At 43.4% G+C, this 27213-nt stretch overlaps 1 protein-coding gene across 12 annotated transcripts; it reads left to right on the top strand.

The window, feature by feature from the left end:
* Positions 1-4: 4 nt before the first annotated feature.
* Positions 5-27213, top strand: Nme9 (NME/NM23 family member 9). 12 transcript variants are annotated; one of them, XM_013070838.3, is made up of 12 exons: positions 5-194; positions 468-504; positions 11740-11797; positions 16617-16720; positions 17602-17673; positions 18503-18619; positions 20268-20343; positions 22236-22318; positions 22615-22707; positions 23488-23639; positions 24720-24856; positions 26815-27213. In XM_013070838.3, the coding sequence occupies exons 2-12, from the start codon at positions 472-474 to the stop codon at positions 26898-26900; spliced, it is 1011 nt and encodes a 336-aa protein (XP_012926292.1). In that variant the 5' UTR covers positions 5-194; positions 468-471; the 3' UTR covers positions 26901-27213. The 12 variants fall into 12 exon arrangements, 10 of the variants coding, with proteins under 10 accessions (XP_012926292.1, XP_021104062.1, XP_021104006.1 ...); XR_002390949.2 differs by lacking the exon at positions 26815-27213 and adding an exon at positions 23875-24093 and having other exon boundaries at positions 11-194; XM_021248329.2 differs by having other exon boundaries at positions 36-210.

Here is a 27213-nt window from a genome sequence, read left to right as displayed (position 1 = left end):
TGGAGCTTTCGCTAGGGGACGCGCTAGGCCCCCCGAGTGGGCGTGGCCTCCGTGTCCTAGGACTTTCCTGACCGCTGGGCTGGGGCGCTGGGTTGTCAAGGCGACCGTGGCCAGTGCTGCTGAGTCGGTTGGAGACGCAGCGCGCATTGAGGATTGTGTACCTGTCGGGAGTGGATCGCAGTGGCCGTTTCCCGGTAGGACCTGGAAACTGTAAGGACGGCCGGGTTCCCTGTCCTTTGTGTGTCCGAACGTCTCCGCGGGCGCTGTGATGCGCGACAGGCGGCTCCGCGCGCCCCTCCAGCCTGTGCGCATACCCGGCCCCGCTCCGCGAGGCGGGGGAGGGGGCTTCGGGACGCCGAGGATGCTGGTGGTGCAGAGCTTTGCTGCCTCTTAGAAGGGGGTGGAGGGACGCTGCGTCCCTGAATGCCTGACTGAGCCCGCGGTGATGGGGCTGCGCTTCTTTGCAGAACCATGGGAAGCAAGAAGAAGGAGCTTGCCCTGCAGGTGAGCCCAAGGGGCGCTAGCTTCCAGCACCCCGATGGGGTTGGGGGCCCAGGAGGATGGTGCATGTGTGTATATGCGTCTGTGTGCGTGTTGCACTCTAAAAAGTGACGTTCTCTTGCTAGCAGTATGTGACAGTGTCCTCAACTTGAATGTTGTACCCTTCCATCTTAAAAGTAAAAAAAAAAAAAATGGCTCTGACTACCAGTGATAACAAACTTTATACTGTACTTATGTATATACACATTGTACACATTGAGTAGAAGCTTTTTTTTTTTTTGCTTATAGTACTTATACAACTATATGACTCAAATATGGGTTAAAACTACAAAACCAAGAAAAAATGAACCAGCATAATTCCATGTGACTGCTACACTTTGTTTGAAACTCAGTTGGAACCTGCTTAGATAATATAAACAAATTCTTTCTGTTAGACCCAGCGAGAAAGAACCAACCAGAGACTGATATGAAATCCGCACAGGAGTTTATTACTGGCCAGGACCCGAGCCGAGCATCGGACTAGGGGGAGACAAACATGTTTTATACACCTTTGAGGCCAACAGTTCTAGGCCCCCCTATGGGATAGAACTAGCAAAGCAAGTGAAAGGTACAGAAGCGAAAAGTCCTGCTGTTAAAACAATAGTTGATTGTTATTTCTAAAAGGACCTTTTAAGGGGAGGAGGTTTCTAAGTTTCCTCCTTCTGAGTTCATATAAAGGACAGCAGGCAGGTGGGTCAAGCAACAATATGGAGTCTGTCTTGCTAACTGGGGTCCTTCATTCCCCACTGGTTCTTGTAACTTAATCAAATCTTTGATTCCTGTATTTACTCTTTGGATTCTTTTTCTAAAACGTCTTCTAAAATCTCATAATTTTGTCTGAACACCATCAGTTTAACTAAATCAACCCTCTGTCTAACATATTTAGTCAGAGCATTTATAATGTAAGGGCCCACGAGCAAAAGCAGAAGATAACTAGGGGGCCTGCTACAGCAGAAACTAGGGTAGTTAACCATGGGGACCAGTCAAATAGATTTTGAAACCAATTTTGATCCTTTTGTTGAGCATATTTAGTCTTTAAATTTTCCCTGACCGTAGCTAAGGTATCTCTAATGACACCAGACTGATTAGCATAGAAGCAACAGGTTTCTCCTAGGGCTACACATAACCCTCCTTGTTTCATGAACAGGAGGTCAAGTTCCCTTTGATTTTGCAGGACCATCTCAGCTAGGGAATCAACCTGGTTCTCTAATCTGGAGATTGAGTCTTCCAGGTGACCCAAATCTCTGGCTACTTGGTGGCTTAGGGCTTTAAAATTTGTGTCCTGAAGAATCAGGGAGGAAGTTCCAATAGCCGCTGACCTGGCTATTCCTAATCCCACCAGAATGGGCACTAAAACAGGGGCAGCCCGTTTACTCCTATTAGTGTTCAGTGGTTAATCCCAGATGTTCATGGTCCCCTTTTTCATTATAATACAAGACTTGTGGAACAACATACATGGTGACACAAAATAAAGTGGGAGATTGGGTAGCCAAGACTGATTTGGGAATGCATTTAGTCAAGCCTTAGGTGCAAGCAAACCAAGCATATCAGGACCAGGTCTCCTGACTTGAAACCATGGGGCTGGAATATCGCAAAGGGTTTTTCTCAAGCCTGTTGTATTGTAGCCTGGATCTCACTCTGAAGAATCTCTAAGGCTTGAAGAGACTGAAGTAAAGAGACACAAGAATTTTCTGTTATCTGTTCGAGGTTTAACTTAGGGAGGAGTGGCGGCAGCCTCCCATACAAGATTTCAAAAGGGGTAAACTTGACAACACATGGGGTACATCTAACTCTTAACAAGGCTAGAGGAAGCAGATCAGGCCACCTACCGCCAGTTTCTAGAACATATTTAGTCAGAGTTTCTTTTTTTTTCCCATTAAGTTTATTGGTACATTTTAGGTCTAAAATACAGTTACATTCATCACTGGGATCTTGTGCCATTACATGAGCATCTTGGTTCTTATTTTTTCCCCTTCCCCTGCCCTCCCTTCACTCGCCTCCACCCTTCCCTATTTGCAAAGACTTTGTTTCCATTTTTTTCCTTTTCTCATATTTTTTCTTTTCCCTTTTTTTCCTTTCCCCTACCTCTCCCACTTCCCCTGCACCTTTAGACCTTTTCTTCCTGTTACACAATATCAATTATACATTTTTTAAATTACAGTATCAAGATCTAGGAGACATTACCACAGATTTTACAGAATTTAAAAGGATATAGAAAGCATATTACAAAAATCTGTTTTGAAATAAATTTGATAACTTCTAAGAAGTATCCTGGAAGACAAATTAATGAAACTAACTCTGGAGGAAATATAAAATTTGAATAGCACCTATTAAAGAAAGTATAATCCTAGCTTGAAAACCTACCTCTATGACAACAGCAGGCTCATATGCATTTTAACTGATAAATTATATCAAATAATTAAAGTAGAAAAAAGAAGGAACACTTCTCCCCTCATTTTAGGAAATCAACATTGTGCTAATCCTAAAACTGGATAAAGAAAATAGAAGAAAAAAGTATGAACATAGATAGAAATCTGTTTAACAAAACAAACTATTAGAAGTCAGATCTGGCAGGATGTAGAAAGTGGTTTTGTTATAGGGATGGCAGTGTTGGTTCAGCATTGGAAGATCCAGCCCCAAAAGTCATCATTTTAACAGAGGGAAGGAAAAAGCCATATGATCCTGTCACTAGTTGGAGAAAAAGTATTGGACTAAATTCTACAGCTGTTCATGGTAAAAGCTATCAGGAGACTAGAAGGAAAACAGAACCTTCTCAACAGATTAAAGACATGTACTCCATACTTCCAGCGAGAATGCCTTGTATGGATGGAGAAGATACAATGCTTTCTCCCTAAGGTGGGGAACAAGGGCAGATATGCTTACTCTTTATCTGTCCATTAAACTTTGAAACATAGGCCCCACCAAAATAGTCTGGCAATAAAATGACACAATTAGGATGGCATTGGCAAGGTAGAAGTAAAATCTTTATATGTAGATGAAATGATCATCTACAGAGAAAATACTAAGAAATCTCTAGGAGCCCCTAGAACTTGTATTTGAATTTAGCAAGATTAGAAAACACAAGCTATATATAAAAATTCAGGTCTGTGTATACTTGCTATAAATGAAGAATTGGATATTGAAATTTAAAAGTTATGTAGGAGTACAAAGGACCTAGAAAAGTTAAAAAAACAAACAAACAGTGTTGGAAGATGTTTAGTACCTAATTTTAAGACTTCTTCTAAAGCTACAGTAATCAAGGCAGTGTTGGTGTAAGGAAAGACATATAGATCATTGGAATAAAACAGAGAATCTAGAAATAGAACCACACATATATGGTCCACTGAGTTTTGAAAGATTATTTAACATTAGCATTTTATAGAATATAAACTCAATTTAAGAGCCGAGGAAGAGATAGTGTTTGCAGCAAATGGCACTAGAACACCTGGTATCCATATATAAAAAATTAACCCCAACCTTTTATTTCCATACATGAAAATAACTTGAAGGGATCTATAACCTAAATATGAAAGCCTAAAAGTATAAAACTTTAAGAAGAAATTATACGGGAAAATGTTTATGAATTCAGGGTAGGCAAGAACTACCTAGGGTACAAAAGACATGATGTATAAAAGAAAAAAATGATAAATGAGAGTCCATCAAAATTTAGAACTTTAAATGCCATCATTAAAATGAAAAGTAGTCCTTAAACAGACCATATTTACAATGCATATAACTTATGAGCAGAATATATAAAGAATTCTTAGAGTTCATTAATAGACAACCCAATTAAAATGTAGACATAAGAAGATGATAAATAGCCAGTACAGCACAAGGAAAGGTGTGCAACTCTAGAATCAGAAAAATACTAATCAGTACAATAATAAGGTTGAATTATGCATTCATTAGGGAGATGAAGTTAAAAGTTTTAAAAGTCTTGTCATGACTTTTTCTTTTTGTTGGATTCTCCCCCTTTGTGTTTAATTTGTCACGCCCAATGGATTCATTCTGCTGGGTTCCCTGGGGTTGTGATCCTCATTGTTTTTTCCTAGGGTATTGTCTAAAATTTTTTGGAGTGCCGGTTTGGTATTCATGAAGTTCCTGAGGTGCTCTTTATCATGAAAGTATCTTATTTCTCCATCAGTTTTGAAAGATAGTTTTGCAGGTTACATCAATCTGGGTTGGAGGCTGTTTTCCTTTAGGGCTTGGAATACATCACTCCAAGCTCTTCTTGCCTTGAGGGTTTTTGTTGAGAAGTCTGCTGTGATTCTGATGGGCTTTCCTTGTATGTGATTTGTTTCTTTTCTCTCACTGCTTGTAGAATTTTGTTCTTCTGTTGGATTTCTGGAATCCTAACTATTACATGCCTATGTGTAGATTTTTTCTGATCAAGGCTATTTGGAGTCCTATATGCCTCACTTATCTGTATGTCAAGCTCTTTTCCCCTCCTTGGGAAGTTTTCTGCCATCACTTCTGTGAACAGTTTTTTTATGTCATCTGCACTCTCTCCTCTTTCTTCATTGACTCCAATCATTCTTATGTTATTCTTCTTCGCATCATCTAGCAGCTGCTGGATTGATTTCTTGTGGTCCCTTACAATTTTTAAGCAATTTTTCTTTTCCTGGTCACTAATTGCACTCTTTTCTTCTATATCTGAAATTCTATTCTCACATTGGTTCACTCTGCTGTGCAGACTTTTGATGGAGTTTTTAATCTCCTGGAAATCTGCTTGCATTTGTTTTATGGATTCTGTTTGTTCCCTATGTTGGGATTCCATCATGTTCCTCAGATCCCCTATGTTTTTTATCTGTGTCCTCTCTAGATTTATTAATCAAGTCTTGCACCATGAGCAAAATATTTGCTGTTATCTGAGTAACTACTTCTGATTTCATTTTTCCCAGATCCTCTTTTGTTGCCAGTTCAGAGAGTCCAGGTAGTTGAGTATTAGGTTGTTCCATCTTGTTTCCCTTTGGGATTGCTGTAGGTGATCCAGAAGTCTGTTTTTGAGGCTTGTTTATGTGTCTTCTCATTTCCACGGGGGTGTGTGGTGGTGGTGGTGTGCTTCTGGTACCTGCACAGCTCACCTTCTGCCCTATTAGCTTGGGATGGCAGCGGGGGAGCTTCCTTCCGGATGCTGGAACCTGCTCAGCTTCTCTGCCCTAGGAGCTTGGGATGGTGGCAGGGGAGCTTCCTTCCAAGTGCTGGGACCGGCTCAGCTTCTCTACCCTCAGTCAGAGTTTCTTTTAGGGTTTTATTTATCTTTTTTACTTGCGCTGAACTTTGTGGGTGATAGGCACAGTGTAACTTCCAATTGATATATAGTGCCCTTGCCAACAATTTGGATATCTGTGCCATGAAGCCAGGCCTATTGTCAGACCCTGGGTGATGAAGGATGTCAAATTGGGGAACTATCTCCTGGAGCAAAACCTTAGTTACTATGTTGGCTGATTTTTCATGAGTTGGGAAAGCTTTTGCCCAACCTGAATAGGTGTCAACCAATACCAGTAAATATTTGAACCAATTGTTGGATTTTATTTCGGTGAAATCAAGTTCCCAATGTTCCTCTGGCTCTCTTCCCCATAGTCAATTACCTTTGCTCCTTGGTCTCATCTTGGAGTTTACCTGTGCACCCACCTGACACCTGGAACTGATGTCCTGGACTATAGAGGTCAGTCCTGGGATTGAAAACTTAGAGCTCATTCATCTTTTTAACTTTGATTTTCCCAGGTGAGTTGAGTGATGTAATTTATGAACAAGTTGTCACCCCAGGGCTCGGGGGAGACAAATTCATTCATTCGTCCCTTTCCACCAGCCTGAGTCAAGTTTTGTTCCCCCTCAGTTTTGGTTTTCCTTTCTCTTCTTGGATATTTGTGGGTCTTTTTGGCAGGTAGCCAAAGGGTTGGATGGGCAGAATATCTATTGGCCCCACTGGTTCTCTGGCCACTCGTCGGGCTGCATCATCAGCCTCTCGGATACCATGGGCTTTGAAGCTGTCTCCTTTTTGGTGGCTTTTGCAATGAATAATGGCCAATGTCCTGGGTTCCCAAATTGTCTCCAATAAGGTCAAAATTTTTTCTTTATTTTTGATAGTTTTTCCTTCTGATGTCAATAGCCCTCTCTGCCTATAGATGTTGCCATGCACATGGGCAGTGGCGAATGCATACCTGCTGTCAGTGTAGATGTTTACAGCCTTGTCTTGACCTAATCTTAGGGCTATTATTTCAGCCCTCTGCGTCGAAGCCCCCCCCCCGACTTAATGTCTGTGCCCAGTGCACCTGTCCTCCTGGACTGACTATGGCTGCCCCCGCATACCTGACCCGGTCTTCCATGAAGCTGTTTCCATCGGTGCAGGGGAACATCAGTCAGGTCTGGGCAGTTGGTGGTGGAAGTTGTCAGAGTGTCCAGACAGTCATGGAGGGGCATGTGTACAAGTCAGAGTCCGGGAGTAAGGTGGCCGGATTGAGGGTTGTTTCTTGGGCGAATTTGATGTGTGGCACATCCAGCAACAGGGCCTGGTACTGACTCAGGTGGGCATTGGAGAGCCATCATTCTGGGGCTCCTCTCAGCAACATCTCCACCACATGGGGTGTGATGATGACCAGGTCCTGTCCCAGGCTGAGCTTATCTGCCTCCTGCACCAGGAGGGTGGTGGCTGCAACTTCCCTCAAACAGGTGCGTGATCCACTTGCCACAGGATCAAGTCTTTTAGACAAGTAGGCCACAGGTCTGTTCCAAGGCCCTAATGCCTGGGCTTGCACTCCTTTGGCTATGCCCCCTCATTCAGCCACAAACAACTGAAAGGGCTTGGTGACATCAGGTAGGGCCAGGGCTGGTGCTGACACTAAGGCTTTCTTTAAAGCCAAAAAGGCGGCTTTCTCCTTTTCTGTCTGGAGGGACTGTCTCTTGTGCCTGGAGTGCAGCAATAGTGACTTTCCTCAGTTTTTTGGCTAGGACTTCCTCAGGGCATCACGGTTATCATAAACTTTTTGGGCTATGCTCAGGACTTTAGTCCTATTCTTTCCCTCAAATGCCTCCAATTTTTGTAATTTCTTTCTAATGTCTTGGCCCAACTGGGAAACAGAGGTCAAATTTAAAGCTGCTGCATTTTCGGGAGCCTCTGGGTCAATAGGAGTGAAAACTCTATAGGCTTCCAAGAGTCTCTCTAAAAACACAGCTGGAGACTCCATTTTTCCCTGGTGAACCTCACTTACCTTACTCAAGTTAGTGGGCTTTCTGGCAGCTGCCTGGAGTCCCCCTAATAAGTGCTGGTGGTAGTTCCCAGCCTCCTCCTACCATCATCATCATTGGGGTCCCATTTGGGGTGCCACAATGGAACTGCAGCCTCAGCCCTGGCCAAATACCCCGGGGTTCCGAGAGTGATGCCGAGGTTTGGCCCCAGGGCCTCTTTGACTGCCTATTGATAAATTCAGTCCCACTCTTCAGTGGTGAACAGGATCTATTAAAGCTACTGGCAATCATCCCAAGTTGGCTGATGGGTATGAAAAACAGGCTCAAGAAGAGAGGTTAATGCCTGAGGTTTTTCAGAGAAGGGGGGATTTTGATGTTTCCAATTGTAAAGATCACTAGTTGTAAAAGGGACATAAATCAATCCTCCCCCGGGCTCTGTCTGTTTTAAAGGAAAAAGGGAGGAGGAAGACGGGGCTGATGGACCCTAGTCCTGTCCTGATTGAGTGCCAAAGGTCAATCAGGACCTGTGGGGCCCTGACTGCAGTGACCATATTTCAAACCTGGTGAGCAATGGTTAGAGATAAGGTTCCCACCAGGGGCCAACTGACACCAAAACTGGGCCACTCTAATTGACACAGGCTTTGCGACCTTTTTTAGAAAATTTCATGCCATATTAATCTTTCCTTTCTGTGGAAGAAATTTGTCTGAAGTCATTCAAAACACAATCAAGTGGAGTTCCTTCTGTGGACTGTGAAGAACACATAATTTTAGTCTGTGAAAAGGCAAAAGGCACACAGAGCAAGCAGACAAAGACAATAAACAGACAAAGACAAACTTTGGCCAAGTAAAACCTCTGGGGCTGAATGGATATGGACCCCACCCAGGGAGTCGCCCTTCTGATGACTCAGACCCACTGAGTCTGCCTGCCATCACAAAGAGACTCTAGATAGGGGAACCTGTGCCGCATCCGGCTTCCTCCCATCTACCCACAGTGCACTAAGAATCATTCGATTCTTACCTCTAGAGGCTTTCCTGATAAACTCCTGCTGGTCGGTTGATCAGTGATAGGGCCTGACTGGGATGGGCCTACCCAGAGCCCCGGAATACCATCAGGGTGGCCTCGCCTTCTGCAGACTGGTGCCCAGAGGGGCCAAACACCGCCGATGTCTGATCTTGGTCTCTCCTAAAAAGAAACAATGGCTCCAAGATAAAAAGCTCCAGAGCAGCTGGCTATCTCACTGGGGCCTCCCAGTGAGAATTCTCCATTGAGAATGTTAGACCCATTGAGAAAGAACCAACCAGAGACTGATATGAAATCCACACAGGAGTTTATTACCGGCCAGGACCCCAGCTGAGCATCAGACTCGAGCCCCGACTAGGGGGAGACAAATGTGTTTTATACACCTTTGAGGCCAACAGTTTCTAGCCCCCCCCCCCCCATGGGATAGAACTAGTAAAGCAAGTGAAAGGTACAGAAGCGGAATGTCCTGCTTTTAAAACAATAATTGATTAATTGTTATTTCTAAAGGGACCTTTTAAGGGGAGGAGGTTTCTAAGCTTCCTCCTTCTGAGTTCATCTAAAGGACAGGCAGGCGGGTCAAGCAGCAATATGGAGTCTGTCTTGCTAACTAGGGTCCTTCACTTTTGAGCTTGGACATCATCTGCAACAATGTGCTCTGTGCAGACCCTGTTTTCCCACCTCTCTTTTAGCATTCACTTACTAACAGTATATTTTGGGATATATTATGAGTGTTTGTTAGAGTGCCTTATTTCGTTTGCATCTAGGGCAAGCAAATCTGTAAGCCACTGTCTGCTTTTCTTTTTTCTTGGACCTGGGCAATAAGTAAGCATGATGGTAAAGTCACAGTAAAAACCAAAATGCAGGCATGGATCCTGGAATTGGGAGAGTGTTTTGTTATGAGATCATTTGCTGGGGAAGGATGAGGACTGGCATCCCCTCCCTACTTACGTAGAGAAATTTATGTAATCGTCAGTAAATCTTTTGAATGTAGTGCCTGGGCTCTACCCAGGAACACTGTCCTCTCTCTAAGCAAGGTTATTGGAGGTGACTGAGGCAGAAATCATGGGCGTCAAGGGTTAATCTGGTCAAAAGATGCCACACATTCCCATTCATTCCCCACCAAACGTGAAAAAAAAAAAGTGAAGTTCAAATATTTCCCATTCTTTTCTGCTCCTCCCCTGCTTCTAGGGATGAAATTCCTCAACTGCCCAGAGCCCTGCCAAAGAGGTGGTGTGGATCACACCATGATAAGGGTGGGCCACAGAGAGTTGCTGGTGACTTACTGCTGAGCCTCTTGGTTAGACATGGGCTCTTCTGATCCCTTTATCACTTGCCTTAGGACTGCAGTTGTGGGTCCACAATGACATCAGTCCAACTCACTTACATCATTTATGGAATCAAGAAGACTTCTTTCTTCCCTGTGTTTAGCCCTGGGGATTGAACCGAGGGCACTCTCCCACTGAGCTACTTCCCGAGCCTCCAGCCCTTGTATTGTTATATTTAAATTTTAAGACACAGGCTCACTGAGTTGTCCAGGATTGCCTCAAACTCTTGATCTTCTTGCTTCAGTCTCTTAAGTAGCTAGGATTACAGGCTTGTGCTACCATGCCTAGCTGTTTTTTCTTTTCTTTGTTTTATTAAAAATAGAAACAAAAAAGTGAAGAGTATGCTTCCTTACAAAGAGGGAGCTTTTATAGAAGATTTGCAGATATTATATGCTGCTTGCCATTATTGGAGGTAATATAGCCTATCTTTTTAAAGCATTTAAATTTTAGCATAGTTTTATTTAGAATAAGTTATAATTTTCATGATCTTCTAATGTATATAGTTGCAAAGTAGCTCCCTATGAAAACTTATTATTACAAAGGAGAAGAAGATAATTTTTTAGTAGAGGAGACTGACAGACCACTTTGATCCAGTAGTCAAACTGACTATCATCAGAAATAGGAAGGTGGAAATTGGGTATTACCTGATTGGATTTAATGAAAACTCTCAGTTTCTCTAATGCGTCAACCAAGATGCATCATCTGAGGCCAATTAGCATGAAAAAGACACACTCAACTCAGGGACAGTCTACAAAATAATTGGCATATAGTTTTCAAAAGTGTTGAAGTCAAGAAAATAAAAGACTGAAGAATTACTCCAGACTAATACTACAGAGGTTTGACCAGTAAATCTAGCACATGATTTTGATGAGCTCCTTTGCCATTGAAGACATTATTGGGATGGCATGTAAAACTTGAATGGTACCTAAGGATTAAATGGTAATAATATATTAGTGGCCCTCCATTTTGATGATTGTATTGTGATTATGTAGGATAGTACATTCCAAGGGGATGGGATATCTATCATGTGATAATTCACTTTCAAATAATTCAAAAATACTGCCAAATGTTCTTTATACTGTACTTGGAATTTAAAATGCAAAGATTGTTCTTTAAATTGTACTTAAAATGCAAATTGTCAAAATAAAAATGTATTTTGTATATAATATACAGACATGTATACTGTTAATGGGGATGGATAACAGGCATTTCTCCTTGCATTTCATATCTAGTACAAACCAGAACTCTTTGTAGATAAGAAAAAATGTGAACAAATGGCAATAAACTCAACTCTTAATTATTTCTGATATTGAATGAAAATACAAATTGCAAAAGGAAACCTGCAGTATGATACTGACTGTATATATTTTAAAGACAGAAAGCAATTTTATATATTGTTTCTGAACAAATTAACATCTTACATTTTTTAAATGCCTGAGAATCATTAACTGCGAAGTAGAAATCATTTTCAGGCTAATAGTTTTTCCTTGGGAGGGAAGCAGGAAGAGAAAGAAGGAGAAAAGAAGATTAGGGAGAAAGAGAGGTCAATTTAAACTCTACTTGTAAGTATTTCAGAGAAAGAGAGAAATCTAGAGAAAAATACATTGACTGGGTTCCTCATCTGTGCCCTCAGTGATATAGCCATTTGATCCTCTTTGGCTCTAGGTCAATATCAGCAGCCAGGAGCTTTGGGAAGAAATGCTCAGTTCCAAAGGACTAACTGGTAATTTAAAATAAAAATTTTTTAGATACATGCTTTTTGAAATTGTTAAATGATGTTTTGAACCATTATGAGAAGGGCTGCAGCAAGCACCATTTTCCTGTAATTGTGAGCCTCATAAAGAACCAGGTGATTTCTTTGTGTCATGTGTACAGTAGTTTCCCCTTATCTGAGATTTCACTTTGCATAGTTTCAGTTACCTGCTCTCAACCATAGTCCAAAAATATTAAATCAGAAAATTCTAGAGCTACATAATTCATAAGTTTTAAATTGCATGCCATTCTGAGTAGCATGAGGAAATTTCATGAAATCCATCTGGGACATGAATCATCCTTTGGTCCGGTGTATCCATGCTGTATATGCTGCCTTCCTATTAGTCTCTTGTAGCCAGCTCAGTTATCAGATTAACTGTCTTGGCATTGAAATGGTTGTATAAGGTTTGGTACTAGACAGTTTCAGGTGTCCACTGGGGATCTTAGAACATATCCTCTTAGAATGGGGGGTGGGTATTGTATTTAAATCTGGCTTGAATACCATAAATTCAGTCCAGGAAATGAGTCAGTACTATTAGATAGCAGAGTTCCCTTATTTTAGAGCTGGTTGCCATAGTCAGGATAGTTTGGTGTTCAGTCACAGAAACTTCTTCTAATTACCTGACACACAAAAGGAGAATGTACTAGAAGGAAAATGGGGGTCTCTTGGAACTCAAGGATGGAGGGGGGAGAGAGAGGGAGGGAGAGAGGGAGAGAGAGAGAGTGCCAGGCACCACAACTAGGATTGCAGTAATCAGGAAACACAGCTGCTGTCCACAGGATTCTTCATCCCTGTCTTTGTATCAGTTATCTATCGCTGCATAACAGTGTATCCTAAAACTAGTGGCTCAGAACAACAAACAGTATTCCACAGTTTATGTGGGTGAGGAATCCAGATGTAGCTTAGCTGGGTGGGCAACAGAGTCTCACGAGGGTGCAAGAAAGGTGTCATATGGAGGACTTCAAGGCTCAATTTGGGGCAGGTTTGCTTCCTAAACTCATCTATGTGGCTGTTAACCGACCTTAGAAGATCCATTTCCAAGTTCACTCATGTGGCTGTTTGAAAATTCAAGTCCTCAATGATTGTTGGCGATCAATTTTTTGCCATTCCTTTCTCCCTGCAGCTACATGGTTAACTGGCTTCCTCCAGAGCAGGGTTCTGAGAAAGCACCAGATGGAAATCAGCTTTGTTAATCTAATCTCAAAGACATTTCTGCCCTTTCCCATCTTTTTGAGACAAGGTCTCACTATGTAGTCCAGACCAGCCTTGAACTTACTATGTAGCACAGACTGGCCCCAAATTATCCTCCTCCCACCTCAGCCTCCTTATTGATAGGCTTACCAGTGTGTGCCACCATGCCTGGCTCTTTTTTCTCCTTTTAACTGGGGATTGAACCCAGAAGCTTATGCATGCTAGGCAAGTGCTTTGCCACTGAGCTACATCCCAGCCCTTTAAAAAATTTGCCTTTGAGGGCCAGGGATGTAGCTCAGTGGTGCCACTGCCTGCCTTGCAAGTGCGAGGTCCCAAGTTTGATCCCTGGTACCAAAAATAAATTTCTTTTCCTTTGAAACTAGGTAAGTTGCCCAGGCTGGCCTTGAACTTGCCATCCTCCTTCCTCAGCCTCCAGAATAACGACCACCATGAATAACGACCACCATGAATAACCACCAGAATAACGACCACCAAGTAACAGGCCACCATGACCAGCTTTTTCTAGATACTTCTATCACTCTCTGTGTGTCTACTCATTTCTTATCTATAAATATGTCTATTCATATCTGCTCCTGTCCTTTGGGGGTCTCCAGATCCCACCAAATGACTCTTCAGCAGTTAAGAACTCTCTTTCTCTTCTGACTCCATCTGTCTTTCCAGCCCCTTCCTACTGTTTCCTGAGGTGTGTTCTGAGCTCTAACATGTTTCCCATTTCTTCACATTATCAGTGTTGTGCCTCCTCCTTAAATTACCATGGTCCATCACAACCTGTAGATACCTTTCTCGTTCTCAGGCCCATCTCTACAGTAGCCTCCCTGCTTGACATCTTTCCTGAACTTCTGTGTGGTTACTTCTTCCCAGGAGCCCCCAGGGCTCTGTCAATCCCCCACCCCCAGCACACCCTGTCTGGTGTGGCCCCTGTCTCGGGCTCTGACCTAGACTCAACACAAGAGTGCTGGTCTTATCAATCCAGTTGTGTGGGTATGAGTATTGCCACACTCTTCTACTTGAGGGATTATAAACCCTTTTTAATTGTGCCAAGGCTTAAGTATTCTGTCACTGTGTCTTGTCTGGGCAACTAGAACACAATACCAGGGTAAAACAAGTCATTATTTCTATTTCTTTAGCAACAATGATTTTTTGAGAATTTGCCATGTTCCAAGCCACCCTTCTGAGCACCTGTACGGTGGTGGCTAACATCTACTGAGCATGGACTCTGCTGAGCCTGTTCTTGAGCCTTTGCTGACTGAAGGCATAAGGGCTCTTTTCAGCCCTTCTCATCAGGCAGGTTAGAGGAATACACACTCACACACTCCCCACACTCACACCACACATACTCTTGCACAGGATATATATTTCTCCCTCTCTCTAGAGCCAATAGAAACTTGCTTCCAAAGCCACCATTATCTTGGAAGTTTTTCCTTCTCCTGGCTTATTATCATCTTTTTTTTTTTGGTACCAGGGATCAAACTCAGGACCTCATGCTTGCCGGGCAGGTGCTGTGCCACTGAGCTACATCCCCGGCCCTATCATGTCTTCTAACATGCAAAAGTCTAATCAAGTTTGTATATGCAAATGCATGTGCATGTGTGTACACACACACACACACACACACACACACACACACACACACGTGTTCTTTGTCTCTGCCATTCCTTCCAGGTGTCTTCTCTATTTTGCTTCTTGTTTCTCAGGTGAGATCAGGCGCATTCAGGGTGGTATGGCCATTGACTGCTTCCCCGTCTTTGAAAGTCAACCTCTGCATGTCCCACTCTCCATTCCCTCCATAACCTTATGAAATGTGCCTTTGTCCCCACAGCAAAAGGTTCTTTTGCTGGTTCTTCCAGAGCCAAGGAGAACAAGACAGTATGAGAAGCTGGTAGAAATGATAGGTGAACAATCAATATAAATACTGCATAGAGGTTTTAATGTAATTGCAGCCCCCCCCTTTTACCTTTGGGACATAAATCTGTCTTCCTAGGTGGGCCTATTTACAGGGTCTTGAGTCTTCAGAGACTTCTTGGCTTGACCCCAATGCCCTTTTGGTCTCCACCTGCATGACTGTAGTGTGTTGAAATCCAAATATCTGTCAATTATGAAAATCCTATTCTCAGAAAAGCCTTAACCTCTACCTGGACACCAAGAAGGCTCAAATTCTTCTCTTGCCCCTGGTCTCCTTCTGGATGTCTGGCTGCCTTTGTGACCTTTGTCATTGTTTGTTTTTGATTGGCATCAGAAACCCAGCTCATCTAGAATTGAGTTCGCTCCAGCCATCTCCACCCTGCCCACCCAGTTCTTTTTCTGTGTCAGGCTCAAGGTGGGATTCTTTTCATGCACACTTTATTTTCACCCCCAGTGTTTCTACTTCCTCTTGAAGGTGTGGCTTCCTTCCTCCTTTCCCTTCAGTCATTGCCACCCCTGTGTGTGCCTTCCTCACTTCCCTCATAACCAGCCTAAGTTTCACTTTCTGCAGAATTATGGTATCTGGATGAAGCAATCAATAATACTCCTGAGTTAGTGACTCTTGCTTCTTTCCAGGAGCAATTGAAAGAGCATGGCTATGGGATCATACAGACTTGGCTCAAAACTTGGTTTTGGTGTGCTGTAGTTTGAACATGTCCCCTACAAATGTTGAAACTTAGTGGCCACTGTGACAGTATTAATAGCTGGGGCCTTTCACACTATCTATCTGTGACTGTGCTACTCTGGCTATTGACTAGAAATGCCACCTGTGTGGGCCAGACACAAACCCCTTGAATGGGAAGGCCTCCTGGAAAACATCCCTTCTCTGAAATGTGGCCACATAATCTAGCACTTGCTTCTGCTTCATGATCAGGCCGGGCAGGTCCTGACTGTGTCTGGTGCACAGATACATTGGCCTGCACACCTTCCTACAGGCCTCGTGGTTGCCTAAAGTCAGATAAGGGTTCCTTCACACCCAAACTGATATTGATTATAGACTCAGACCTAATATGACACAGGAATCCAAATTGCCATCTGCTCTCTATCAGGTTCTCTTTCCAGGGGAAAAGTGTTTTGACAAAGTAAATGAAACTGCATTACTCAAAGTAAGTGGCTTTTAATTCATCAAGGGAAAGGTTAAAGCTGTGTTTACTATCAAAGTAGATGAGTCACTTATATGCTGATTGGACACCTGCTGTTACCTTAACTCTCCTTTAAAACAGATTTTTTCCCAGCTACTCACAGGAGAATTGCAAGTTCAAGGCCAACCTGGGAAACATAGCAAGACCCTGTCTTAAAAACTTTGAAAAAATTGGTTTAGTCCAATTCAGATATTCACCAAGGACCACTGTGTCAGGCCTGGCACTGAACGTAGTGTGGAAAACCCATAAAGTAAGCAGCCACCTCGAGAAAATGATTTTCTGTTGTACTTACTTTATTATATTTGGAATTTATTATACTGAATCCATAAGAATAAGAGAATGCTGTGTTTCCACAGTGCTTCATAATCAGATAGCATAATAAATCCTTTTCACCACTGAGTACCCCTGTAAACAGATGTCCATTTGAGGGGCTGGAACATGCAGGATTAAACTTGCTTCTTGGCTCCATGCAGTTGTTGATGTCTACCAAGGCTGGTGCGGCCCCTGCAAACCTGTGGTGAGCCTCTTTCAGAAGATGAAGATCGAGTTTGGCCTGGACCTTCTACATTTTGCATTGGTAAGATCCTTTCTTGGCAACAGTTGTACAACACTGCAAAGTGAAATGGAATAATAGTAAGGAATGGGAAGCATGAACTACCTTTTTCAGATCACTGTAAGGCATCAGTTGTTGATACTGTCATGACGCCTTACAATTTTTCTAGATGTAGAGAAACTACCTCCTGAAAGGCCCCTTGGCTTAGGGAATTTCTTGATGCTGTATGAAGGGAAGGAATACATGTTATTCAAATGCATATGCTCCATCTTGGCTCATGAACACTGTTGACTGAAATGTCACTTTTAGAGCACAAAGTTTCAAGCTTTCCATGCTTTGCTTTATAAAGGAGAATTTTCAGCAAATATTATTTGGATGAATGTGTGTCAGAGATAACTGCTGATACACTGCATGAGTTTGAAGTTCACAGGTAGTAAAGGCAGAAGATAACAAAATTTAATTCTAATCTTCCAAGAAGGTGGACTTCAAGGACTGTGCACTTTGCCTTGTGAGAGTCAGTGTTAGCACCTCTCTAGAGTATGCTGCAGGCAGCTGGCCGGGGGGTCTGTGGTGTCTCTGACAGTGGGCTTGTTATCAATGAAGGCAACATCTGAGGACCTCTCACATCTGTTGTTGCCAGTCATGGCTGCAGAAGGACGTTAGATGGTGGACTTTCCTCAGATGGGTACAGTAGCTGTGTGAGAATGGGGAAAACTCATGTTTCCTCTTCCCTTGATTTTTCAAGGTAGGAGGTCACCCAGAGTTTTTACCAATGTGTTGACAGGACAGCTCTGATTAGAAGGAGCAGCAGGACAGTGAGCTGGGCTTCTCCTGGGGAGATCAGAGTTCCTGCGGCCTTGTACCCACTGCACCAAGTTGCCTGCTGATAACTTGGTTTTCTTTAGGCAGAGGCAGATTGTCTTGATGTCCTTGAAAAATACCGAGGGAAGTGTGAGCCCACCTTTCTGTTTTACGCAGTAAGTACATTACAGTTGCAGTACACGGAATGTTTGAACTCAGGAAACTGGAGACATTTGATGATCTACCTGGACAGAGGTAGGGTATCATAACTGTTTATTTGGCACCACCTCTTCACTCTTCCTTGAGGGCAGTGACTATGTCTTTTCATGCTTAGCATTTGTATTCTTTACCTCTGCCTAGTAAGTGTTTGGCATACTAAGTGCTTGGGATAGAAAGTGCTCAGTAGATATTTGTTAATTGAATATGCCATGTATAGTCATTTAGTCACTCACAACTTTTGTGTACTATTTTTTCTGTCAGTTGCCCTGAAGGAAGCTTTGAAGGGAGGGGGACAGAGTAGAAGGTACAGATCAGAGGGACAGAGAATCATTTTTTGGCGGGGAAGGGTTTGAGACAGGGTCTTGCTATGTAGTTCAGGCTGGCCTAGAACTTGTGGTGATTCTCCTGCCTTAGCCTCCCAAGTGCTAGGATGACAGGTGTGCACCACCACACTTAGATCAAGAGAAAATCATTTTAGAACTAAGAGCGAACCCAAGGGCATCCTGGTGGGAAGGCCTTAGAAGGTGGCAGCAGGGGTGAACACCCCACACTGGAAATGGATGGTGGAGGCTGTGGGCTTGGGGTCAATGGGCCTTGACCTTTGATACACTTTTTTTTTTTTTTGGTACCAGGGATTGAACTCAGGACTTTGCACTTGCGAGGCAGGCGGCAGAACCACTGAGCTAAATCCCCAGCCCATTTGATACACTTTTAAACATTCTTGCTGTCTCTTAAGAGAGGTTAACTATGTGAAAAGGAGGTCACATGATTTGTAATTCATTCCAGGGAGGAGAGTTGGTAGCTGTAGTTAGGGGAGCAAATGCCCCACTGCTGCAGAAGACCATCCTCGACCAACTAGAGGCTGAAAAGAAGGTACTGGCTGAAGGCAGGGAGCGAAAAGTGGTGAGTAGAGTTCCTTTCTATAAGCCACGCTCACAAACATGCTCATAGCAGGAAGCTAGAAGTCCTTCCCACCCTGCCCCAGGTTATCCTACAGCTGTCAGTGAAATGCTTCATAAATATGTAGTGCTGGGTGTGTTCCTCACAGAGCGTTCAAGAGTGTAAAATGCCAACTGTGATATGTCTGTTATTTGGAGTTTTTTAAAAGTTGTCTCTTTCATCAAGAGCCCTTTAATATCTTTTATCCATTTCTCTTTAGCTCACAATTGCAACTCTTAACAAACAATAAACTCAGAAAGAAAAATAAATTTATAGAACTGAGTAGAGGTGTGTTATCTTTCTGTAACTATAACAAATTTCTCTTAGAAAATTCCACTTAAAAGTGGAAAGGTTTATTTTGTTTCATAGTTTTGCAAGGACAGTTGGACCCAGTGCTTCTGTACCTGTGAAAGGCTGTGTGTATCATAGTGGGGGTGTGTGGTGGAGGAAGCTGCTTACTTCATGGACACAGAGAAGCAAACACAGAGAGCAAAAACTATTGCCTCAAACCCCTGTCAAGGGCGAACTTCCCATTGCCTAAGACCTCCCACTAAGCCCTTTCTTATTAAGTTTCCACCACCTTCCGATAATGTCAAGCTGAGAATCAAGCCTTTTAACATGTGGACCATTGGGGGACACTTATTCAAACTTTAGCCAGTGGGTAGAAGCATACCCTCCATCTCAAGGGGAAATCTTTCTTAGTGACCCATGCACTCACATTCCTGAAGGTTTCACTTGTGATCCCAGACAGTTAATTTTTCTAACTTAGCACTCAAGCTCTGTCATTACCGCGAAAAATAGGGTCAACATGGCTTGTGATTTTGAGCAGTTGTTTCCATAGTAAAACAGACTGCAAGTTCTTCACAAATAATTGGCTACCTCTGAAAATGGATGCACCATAGAAAGAGGTAATTCCAGTGCTTTGTACAACTGCCAAACACGCCTCAACATTGTTCAATGTTCAGATTTTCATATTCAGTTCAAAATAGCAAAACCCTTTTCTTACAGGATGGGTTATAACCAAATTATCTACCCCTCCCCCCAAATGGTAGCAATTTTTCCTCAAGAAAGAAAACTACAAATGGTCACATTTTCCTCCTCTGGGAACTAAGATCCATCTCTTTCTTCTCTGCATGGAATAGCCTATCAGTTAACATATATTTTACATTTTAATTCTTTGTCTTCTCACTATCTGTTCTTTATTTTTCCTTAGTCTCTACATAAACACTTGACAAAAGAGCTAGAATCTTTGTCAGGTATGGTGGTACATACCTGTGATACCAGCACGCTGGTAGGCTATGACAGGAGGATCCCAAGTTCAAGCCCAGCACGAGGAACTAAACAACTGAGCATCCTGTCTCAAAATTTAAAAAATAAAAAGGCTGGGGATGTAGCTCAGTGTAAAGACCTTGGGTTCAAGCCCTAGCACTTTTATATATACCCCCCCATCCACTAGAAAAGATCTTATAAATTGTCTAAGACTTTGATAATCTTAACATCCTTTTATTGCTGCTCTATATTTTGGACCTTTAGTTTTTGTTTCTCAATGTTTTGAAGGTCTTAATAATTTAAACTGGCTAACTACACTCTGCTCATGACCTATTTGTACTAGATTAAAGATGAGGCTCTTTCTGATGAAGAGGAATGCTTTTCTCATGAAAAGGATGATGGTGAAGATGAGGATGTCGGTGAGTGCAGAACAAGCAAGGCCAGAAGGCGAGGCAGATTCAGATTTGATGTTTTAAATTTGAGTAATCTGGTTAATGAGCAATCTGAACTCTGTCCAGGTAGACTGATCATCAAATGTTCTGCCTCCAATTGCCTGAGTTCAAACACTCTGTTGAATTTCCCTTCTGCTCTTTAACAGCATCTTGGATATATTTCACATCTTTCTGATGATGTTCAAGTATAACAAGAATGACTTTCATGGCAGTCACCCAGCATCAGGAAAGCTCCGCTTAGTAAAAGGGAAGTAGTGACACTAGTAATGTAAAGCAATGACATGGGTATTTTATGAGCGATTATCTGAACTGGGAAGCTGAGGCTTCTTTTAGTGTCTCTTTCTGAAATACCAGACAGCCTTTCTCCCTGCAGCCCCACGCCCTACACCACATACCCTATGTCCTACTCTTTCCCTGACTTCGTAAGTAGCAACTCACAAGTTTGGCACTTGTGGGGACAGCAGCCCTTTCTGGACTTTCCTCTGACCACAGCAACCTGGCCTGCAGTGTGAAGACTGAGAGTTAAACAGGCTGCTGCTGGGAAGATATTTCTTGGTGGTAATTGGAGCACCAGGGGAACCAAATTATGTCAGGAGCTAAGCTGATAAAGAGAAGGAAGTTTTAAAATTATTATTGCATGCAGTAGAAAGGCTGTTTTTTCCTGTGTGGATAAGAACCGTTTGAATTGGATTCTAAAAAGGAGACAGTTTAGAAAAGGAAGACAACTGTGTGAAAAGAAAACTAGCAATTTGGCTCCTGCAGGAAACATTTGTTGCCTCATTTTTGTGTTATATCCTCTTTCTTCCCACCTCCATCTTCTTCCCAAATCAAGTCTCTCTAACATAGGAAACCACAGCACATACCTTTTCAGTTCACGTTTGTCAGATTTTCAGAGTAGAAAACCTCCGTTAAATGTAGGTATTGTTTTGTTTCACTGTGACACAACCAATATAAAGCTGAAAAGTAGAAAATGGACAGTGCGGGGATGCTGATTCTGGAATCCACCAAGGCTGTACTCATATATACAGGAAGGTAATGGAGAGGGGCTCCTGGGTATGACCAGACCTCCCTACAGCTCCCTGAGGACCTGCCCACAGCTTGGGCCTAAGTAGTGGGCTTTGCTCCTGTGGCCCCTCCTTCACTGCTCAGCTGATGGATGGCAGACACAGACCTAAGGGAAGTTAATCCATAAACCAGCCAAGTGGTAGAGCACTTGCCTAGCATGCACGGGGGTTCAACCGCAGCACTACAAAACAAAAAGACAAAAAAATCCTAAAACCAAAACAACAAAATGAGTGGGTCAATCTGGCCTTCTCTAAGGGAAACTTGACCTGGGACAGGACTGAAGCTGCAATATGGTAACATGTGCTAGAGCTGACGAGTCCAGGAAAGATAAAAAGCAGCAGAAGCAAAGTAGCCACTGGAGCTGACAGCAGTTAGAAGCTGAGAATCAGGAGACATGGGTAGGAAGGGATGAGGGTGGCTGGGCCTGTGTTGCCTCTGCTCCAGCACCCCTGCCTGCCCAACTCCAGGCCAACCCATTCAGTTGTTTCTGGGCTTCTGTTCCAGTCTTTCAGCACCCTCCCCACCACGTGTTCTCCTGACCCTGGGTTCATTGAGCATGTTTCCTTCCCACTGAGCCAGGTTGAGGTTGAGCTCTGGAGCCAGCCTTATACTTTCCTGGAATCTAGGTCTGTAGAGGCACAGCCAAGACGCCTGGGGAGGTATCCCGGAAGCCAAGCCTTATCCCTGCCACCTGGTACAGTGGAGCCTTGAGTAGGGGCTGCCCTGTTTCTGCAAGTGGCCTTCCATCAGCCTTCAAGACCACTGCCTGACAGTACCTCCCCTGCTTATTTCAGTGTCATCTGAGAAGACCTGTACCCTGGCTATCATTAAACCAGATGCAGTGGTCCATGGAAAGACTGACGAGATTATTGTGAAGGTAAGAGAGGTAACATTTACCTGCATGACTGTCCTCATGTCCCTTCTGATAGATAAACAGAGGCGGGGCATCAGGCAGCAGTATCTTGGCGGGAAAGAAGGCATCTAAGGAGTTGTAACTCTTAATCACACTCAAGTAAATGAAAATGGTAAATCTGATTGGGACAGATACTGTGAGGGCGAGGGTCTCCACTACTTTTAATGTTGCCTTACTTTTTTTTAACCTTTCAATTAAATTAAATGTAAATTTGGGCTGGCTTGATTTATACTTTCAAAATACTTATGTATATTCTACAGATCCAGGAAGCTGGGTTTGACATTCTAACACATGAAGAGAGAATTATGACAGAGGCAGAAATGCGACTTTTTTACCAACACAGAGCTGGAGAGGTCTGCTCATCTGCTTCCAGACATTCAACACTAATTTCTTTCTCTCCTTCAACATTATACTTATAGACTGAGTAGTTTGGGAAAAGATAGAATATTACAAAGAACAAGAATATGGGTCATGAATTTGCTCTCAGAATAATAATTATAGCCTATATCAGGTAAAGTTCAATGGTTGCAAGGAAAAGATTTTGACTTTAAGTAATGAAATAACAATTTATTATCCTGGGCATAGTGGCTATAATCCCAGCTACTCAGGAGGCTGAAGCAGGAGGATTACAACATTGAGACTAGCCTGTGCAGCTGGGTGAGACCCTGTCTCAAATGAAAAATGGAAAAAAGAGGAGAAGACTGAAGAGGTAGATCAGTGATAAAGCATTTGCCTGGCCTATGTGAGGCCTTTGGTTCAATCCCCAAAAAAGTGCCCCCCCCCAAGTCTCAACTGTATCCCACTTTTGGTTATTCAACACCCATACATGATTTCCACATATATGGTCTTTTAAATGCTTCTGCCTAATTTTGTTATCTTATGTTCAATCCCAAATGAGTCCACTTAAAATCCCACCTTTTTGGGTTCTCAGGGTGAGTTGGTCACCACTCCTGCCAGGAGTCCCCATAGCAGGCAGAGATGGCCAGGCAGTGGCTGAGTCCTGTGGGCATACTGGTGGGCGGCAAGGCCGCTCACCAATTTCCTCCCTGCCTGTGGGTAGGATGGGTTCCCTGACCCTCTTCAGGCCTCACTGGCTCCTACCTAGGGTCATCACTTTCCCTCCTTGTGATTAGATCTTTGAAAAGCTGGTATATCACATGTGCAGTGGCCCGAGCCATCTCCTGATCCTCACCAGAACAGAGGACACCAAGGATGTGGTTACTGCCTGGAGAGACCTAATGGGACCCTGTGACCCCAATGTGGCTAGGAGGGAGCAGCCTGAAAGGTACCGTCACCAGCTGTGGTCCTTCCATTCATCTGAATACCTATACCCCACTGGTATTCGGCCGAGAGTTGTGGGAAACACAGAGGCTCTCTGGTGGCCAGGAGATGCTGACATCCTTCTGCTCTGCTTTGGTGCCCAGCCTTTGCCAAATACCTCCTGTGAGTGGCCTGCTCCCTCCTCTGCCCTCTTATGGTGGCTGCTGTTTGATTCAGTTCTCATCACTGTTATCTCTTAGCCAGAGTCCCAGTGTGCTTCCAGGATACGGCTTCTGGGGCCCTACTCGGGTCTGTCAAGTCAGAGAGCCTGGGGATGGCCTTAGAATCTGCACTGTGGACTCAGCTCCCCACCCACCTACCCAGGGTGTCCTGAGGCCCTCTGGAGTCTGAGCATACTGTTCATCATACTGCACCAGTCTGGCTTGGCCTGCTTCTTGGCCCTGTGATGGGATAGCCAGGTGTCACCAATGCCAGTATCTTGGCCTTTGAAGCTGTGGGACCCAGACAACAGGAAAGGACTCAGTAAGAGGCCCAGGAATTGTAGTTATATCTTATAAGATGCCAAGAGCAGTTGTGTGTGAGTCAGCTGGTCAAGTAAAAGAAGCTGGGGCTCAAATGCTAGGTACCACACACTCAGCAAGTCCCTTCTCAGCCTCTGTAATTTCATCTGTAAAATGGGGATATGAACAATCAACATGATAGGATAGAGGCAGTTAAAACAGTGCTTGACACACAGAAGTCCTGGCATATAAGTATTATCTTATGGGGTTATTGTGAGGATTAACTGTGCAAAGCCAAATCAAACAGCTTGGTGCAGGTCTTCTACAATAGTATTGACAAAATAGCAGCTCCTGTGTTTACACCTAAAATACAGTGAGATCCTGTATGTAAAACACCCAGCCAGCAGGTATTCATTGTCAGCTACTGCTATCACCTCTACTATTCTTGGTAGCTCTACAAAAAGAAAGCAATTTCGCAGAAAGGCAGAGTGCTGATTGGTAGCTAATAATCATGTTGCCAGAAAGCAAAACATTTCTATTCAAATGAAACAATTGTTTCTTTTACATTTTGCCAATGTTCCTAGTCTTCGGGCTCAGTACGGCACAGAAATGCCCTTTAATGCTGTCCATGGAAGCCGAGATAGAGAAGATGCCAACAGAGAGCTGGCATTGCTTTTCCCCAGTTTTAAGTTTTCAGATGAAGATACCAAAGCCTTTCAGGGTAAGTTCTCAAGGCAGATTTGCTCTTTATTAAATGTGAAGTGAAAAGGAATTTATGACTATGTGTTTGTGGTATATGTGGGGTGACTGATAATTATTTGGTAACTAGTCAATCTAATAAAGTCCTGTTCTGAAAATATGGGTAATCAAGTAACTTCAGTATCAATATTAAACTATTTTTTGTTTTCATAGAGTAACAATAGTTTTTTTTAATACTTCATTACATTTTTTTGCTGCTTGTTTTGGGGTCATATTTTCATTGAAAAGGCACTTTGTTTGCATTTTTGTATGGAAACCACTGGGAAAATGTACTTAACATTCTGAAGCCAACTTCAAAGCCAAGTGACCCTTTCATGTCTTCCATGTTCTGCATACCCCTAGTTGAGGCCCTAGTGGGCTCACAGAGCAGGGGTTGCACAGTAGGGCCCCTTCCTGGAGCCCACGTTGGAAAGGGTGATGAGAACCCAGGACCTTCCCATTCATGGGGAGCATTCACAGCCTCTAGAAAAGTGCACCAGACCCACCAACACCTCCAAACCTGGGTGAGAACCCAAAGGGTCCACAGCACACATGACAGCCCATTCCATAAGAAGTAGAAGAACTGGGCTTCGCCTGTGCCATTCCAGCTGCTGAGTTACATGTCTCCTTGAGCCTGAGGTGAGGTGGAAGGGCTGGGAGATGAGATGAACATCCTGGGAAAACCCGAAGGATGTGAGGGTTGGATCTCTGGAAGGCCACATGCACGTCTGAAATGGTAATAACCTATGTGTGTCTGGTTGGGTCTTAACTGATATATTTGCCTAAATGTTTGCTATGCTCATGGTCTTAAGATCTAAAGTCCAACCTTGTCAGAATGAAGTGGACAGAGGGCAAGATAAGGTGGGCAGGAGCTGGCGTGCACTGGCTCTTGTTGAATCTTTGCTGTGGCCCTGTGAGGTAATTTTTCCTACTGTCATCTGAGGAAGCTGAGTGTACCAGAGCTTAGGAAGTCAGAAAATCCTAGGAAGTGTGGCTCAAGAAGACACAAGTTCATCCTAGTACGTGTTCTTCAGTCATCCCTACCAGAGCCAACTTTCTTAGATCCATGCTCATGATGCATTTCCTTTGTGTCCAGGGTCATAGGAGGCACACAGGTGTAACTCTCGGCCAAGTCAGGAGCAGGAGGGTGAACTAGCTGGGAAGTACTAGTGAGAATGTTGGGAGATCTGGAGCCTCTTTGGCCTCAGGTGATAATGAACAAAGGGGAAGCAGTATGAGCCCAGATGGCACCTCAGGAATAAGTGCCCACAACATCTGCCAATAAGCTCTGCTTTGAAGTGGCTTCTTTGGGTTTTTTTTTTTTTTTTTGGTACTGGGGATCGAACTCGGGACCTTGCGCTTGCAAGGCAGGCGCCGGAACCACTGAGCTAAATCCCCGGCCCTGGGGGTTTTGATGTATTATACTTTCTGTTCTGGGGAGCAGATGTATTTTCACTTACCTAGCACTTTTCCTGAAGGAAAAGGCCCTGAGGGCGGGGGACACAAGCTCCGTAGAGACAATCCTGGGGAATCCTGCCTCTGGTACTCAGCTAAATAGCTTCTGGAAAGTTACTTACCTTTAAACTGGGCCTCAGTTTCTTCACCTATGAAATGGAGATAATGATAGGCCCACTTTAACCCTAAACTAGTAAATCCACAATAATCATCTTCCTCATAGATCTGTTGTGAAGATAAAAGGAGACAGGATATAAAGCCTTTAACCTGATGGCACAAGTGCTCAACAAATGTTTTTCATTCTCCTAATTCTCTAAGTCCTAGTCCCTAATGAACACATTTGCTGTCCCTCCCAGCCTGGCCCCCAGCTTGGTCCTCAGTGATATTTTAGCGCTTCCTTTTCCTGCTTCTTTGTGGATGGTGGGTGGGGTGGGACTGGTCATCTCTGTGTTTCAGAAGTCCAGCAGAACATCTGTTATCCCACAGGTGCTGCAGCTGAAGGAGCAGTGAGCCCCACAGAGGCATACTGTGTCCCCGAGGACATGAACCAAGATGCTGTACTGTTCTTCTGAGCACATGACCCAGGGCAAGGCCACAAGGCCATGACATGAAATGTCTGAGCACTCTTGTCTGCATGGAAGGAACTTCACAATAGGAACTTTTTGTGCACCAGTGCCTTCTTGGTTCAGCTATCTTTGTGGACAATGAAAATAACAGTATATACTTTCTTGCTTTCTTAAACAGTATACAAAATATAAAACTTTTTTCCTGGATTTTAGAAAATATGCATGAGTTACTGTATTCTGATGAAACATGGTATCACATGAGGGGATACTGAGTCACACAGGGCAATGTCTCCCCAACAATAAACCTACATTGATAATC

This window comes from Heterocephalus glaber, unplaced genomic scaffold (genome assembly GCF_053883595.1).
Source record: "Heterocephalus glaber isolate CG9 unplaced genomic scaffold, H.glaber_assembly_v1.0 deba00001504, whole genome shotgun sequence".
Lineage (NCBI taxonomy): Eukaryota > Metazoa > Chordata > Mammalia > Rodentia > Bathyergidae > Heterocephalus > Heterocephalus glaber.
The sequence above is the reverse complement of the archived record's forward strand: the minus strand, read 5'-3'. Positions and strand labels throughout refer to the sequence as shown.

Coding starts and splice junctions, on each gene's coding strand:
- Nme9 (XM_013070838.3), top strand. CDS start 472: ATGGGAAGCAAGAAGAAGGAGCTTGCCCTGCAG. Junction 11,798..16,616: donor CAGTTCCAAAGGACTAACTG/GTAATTTAAAAT, acceptor GGCTCCATGCAG/TTGTTGATGTCTACCAAGGC. Junction 17,674..18,502: donor CCACCTTTCTGTTTTACGCA/GTAAGTACATTA, acceptor AATTCATTCCAG/GGAGGAGAGTTGGTAGCTGT.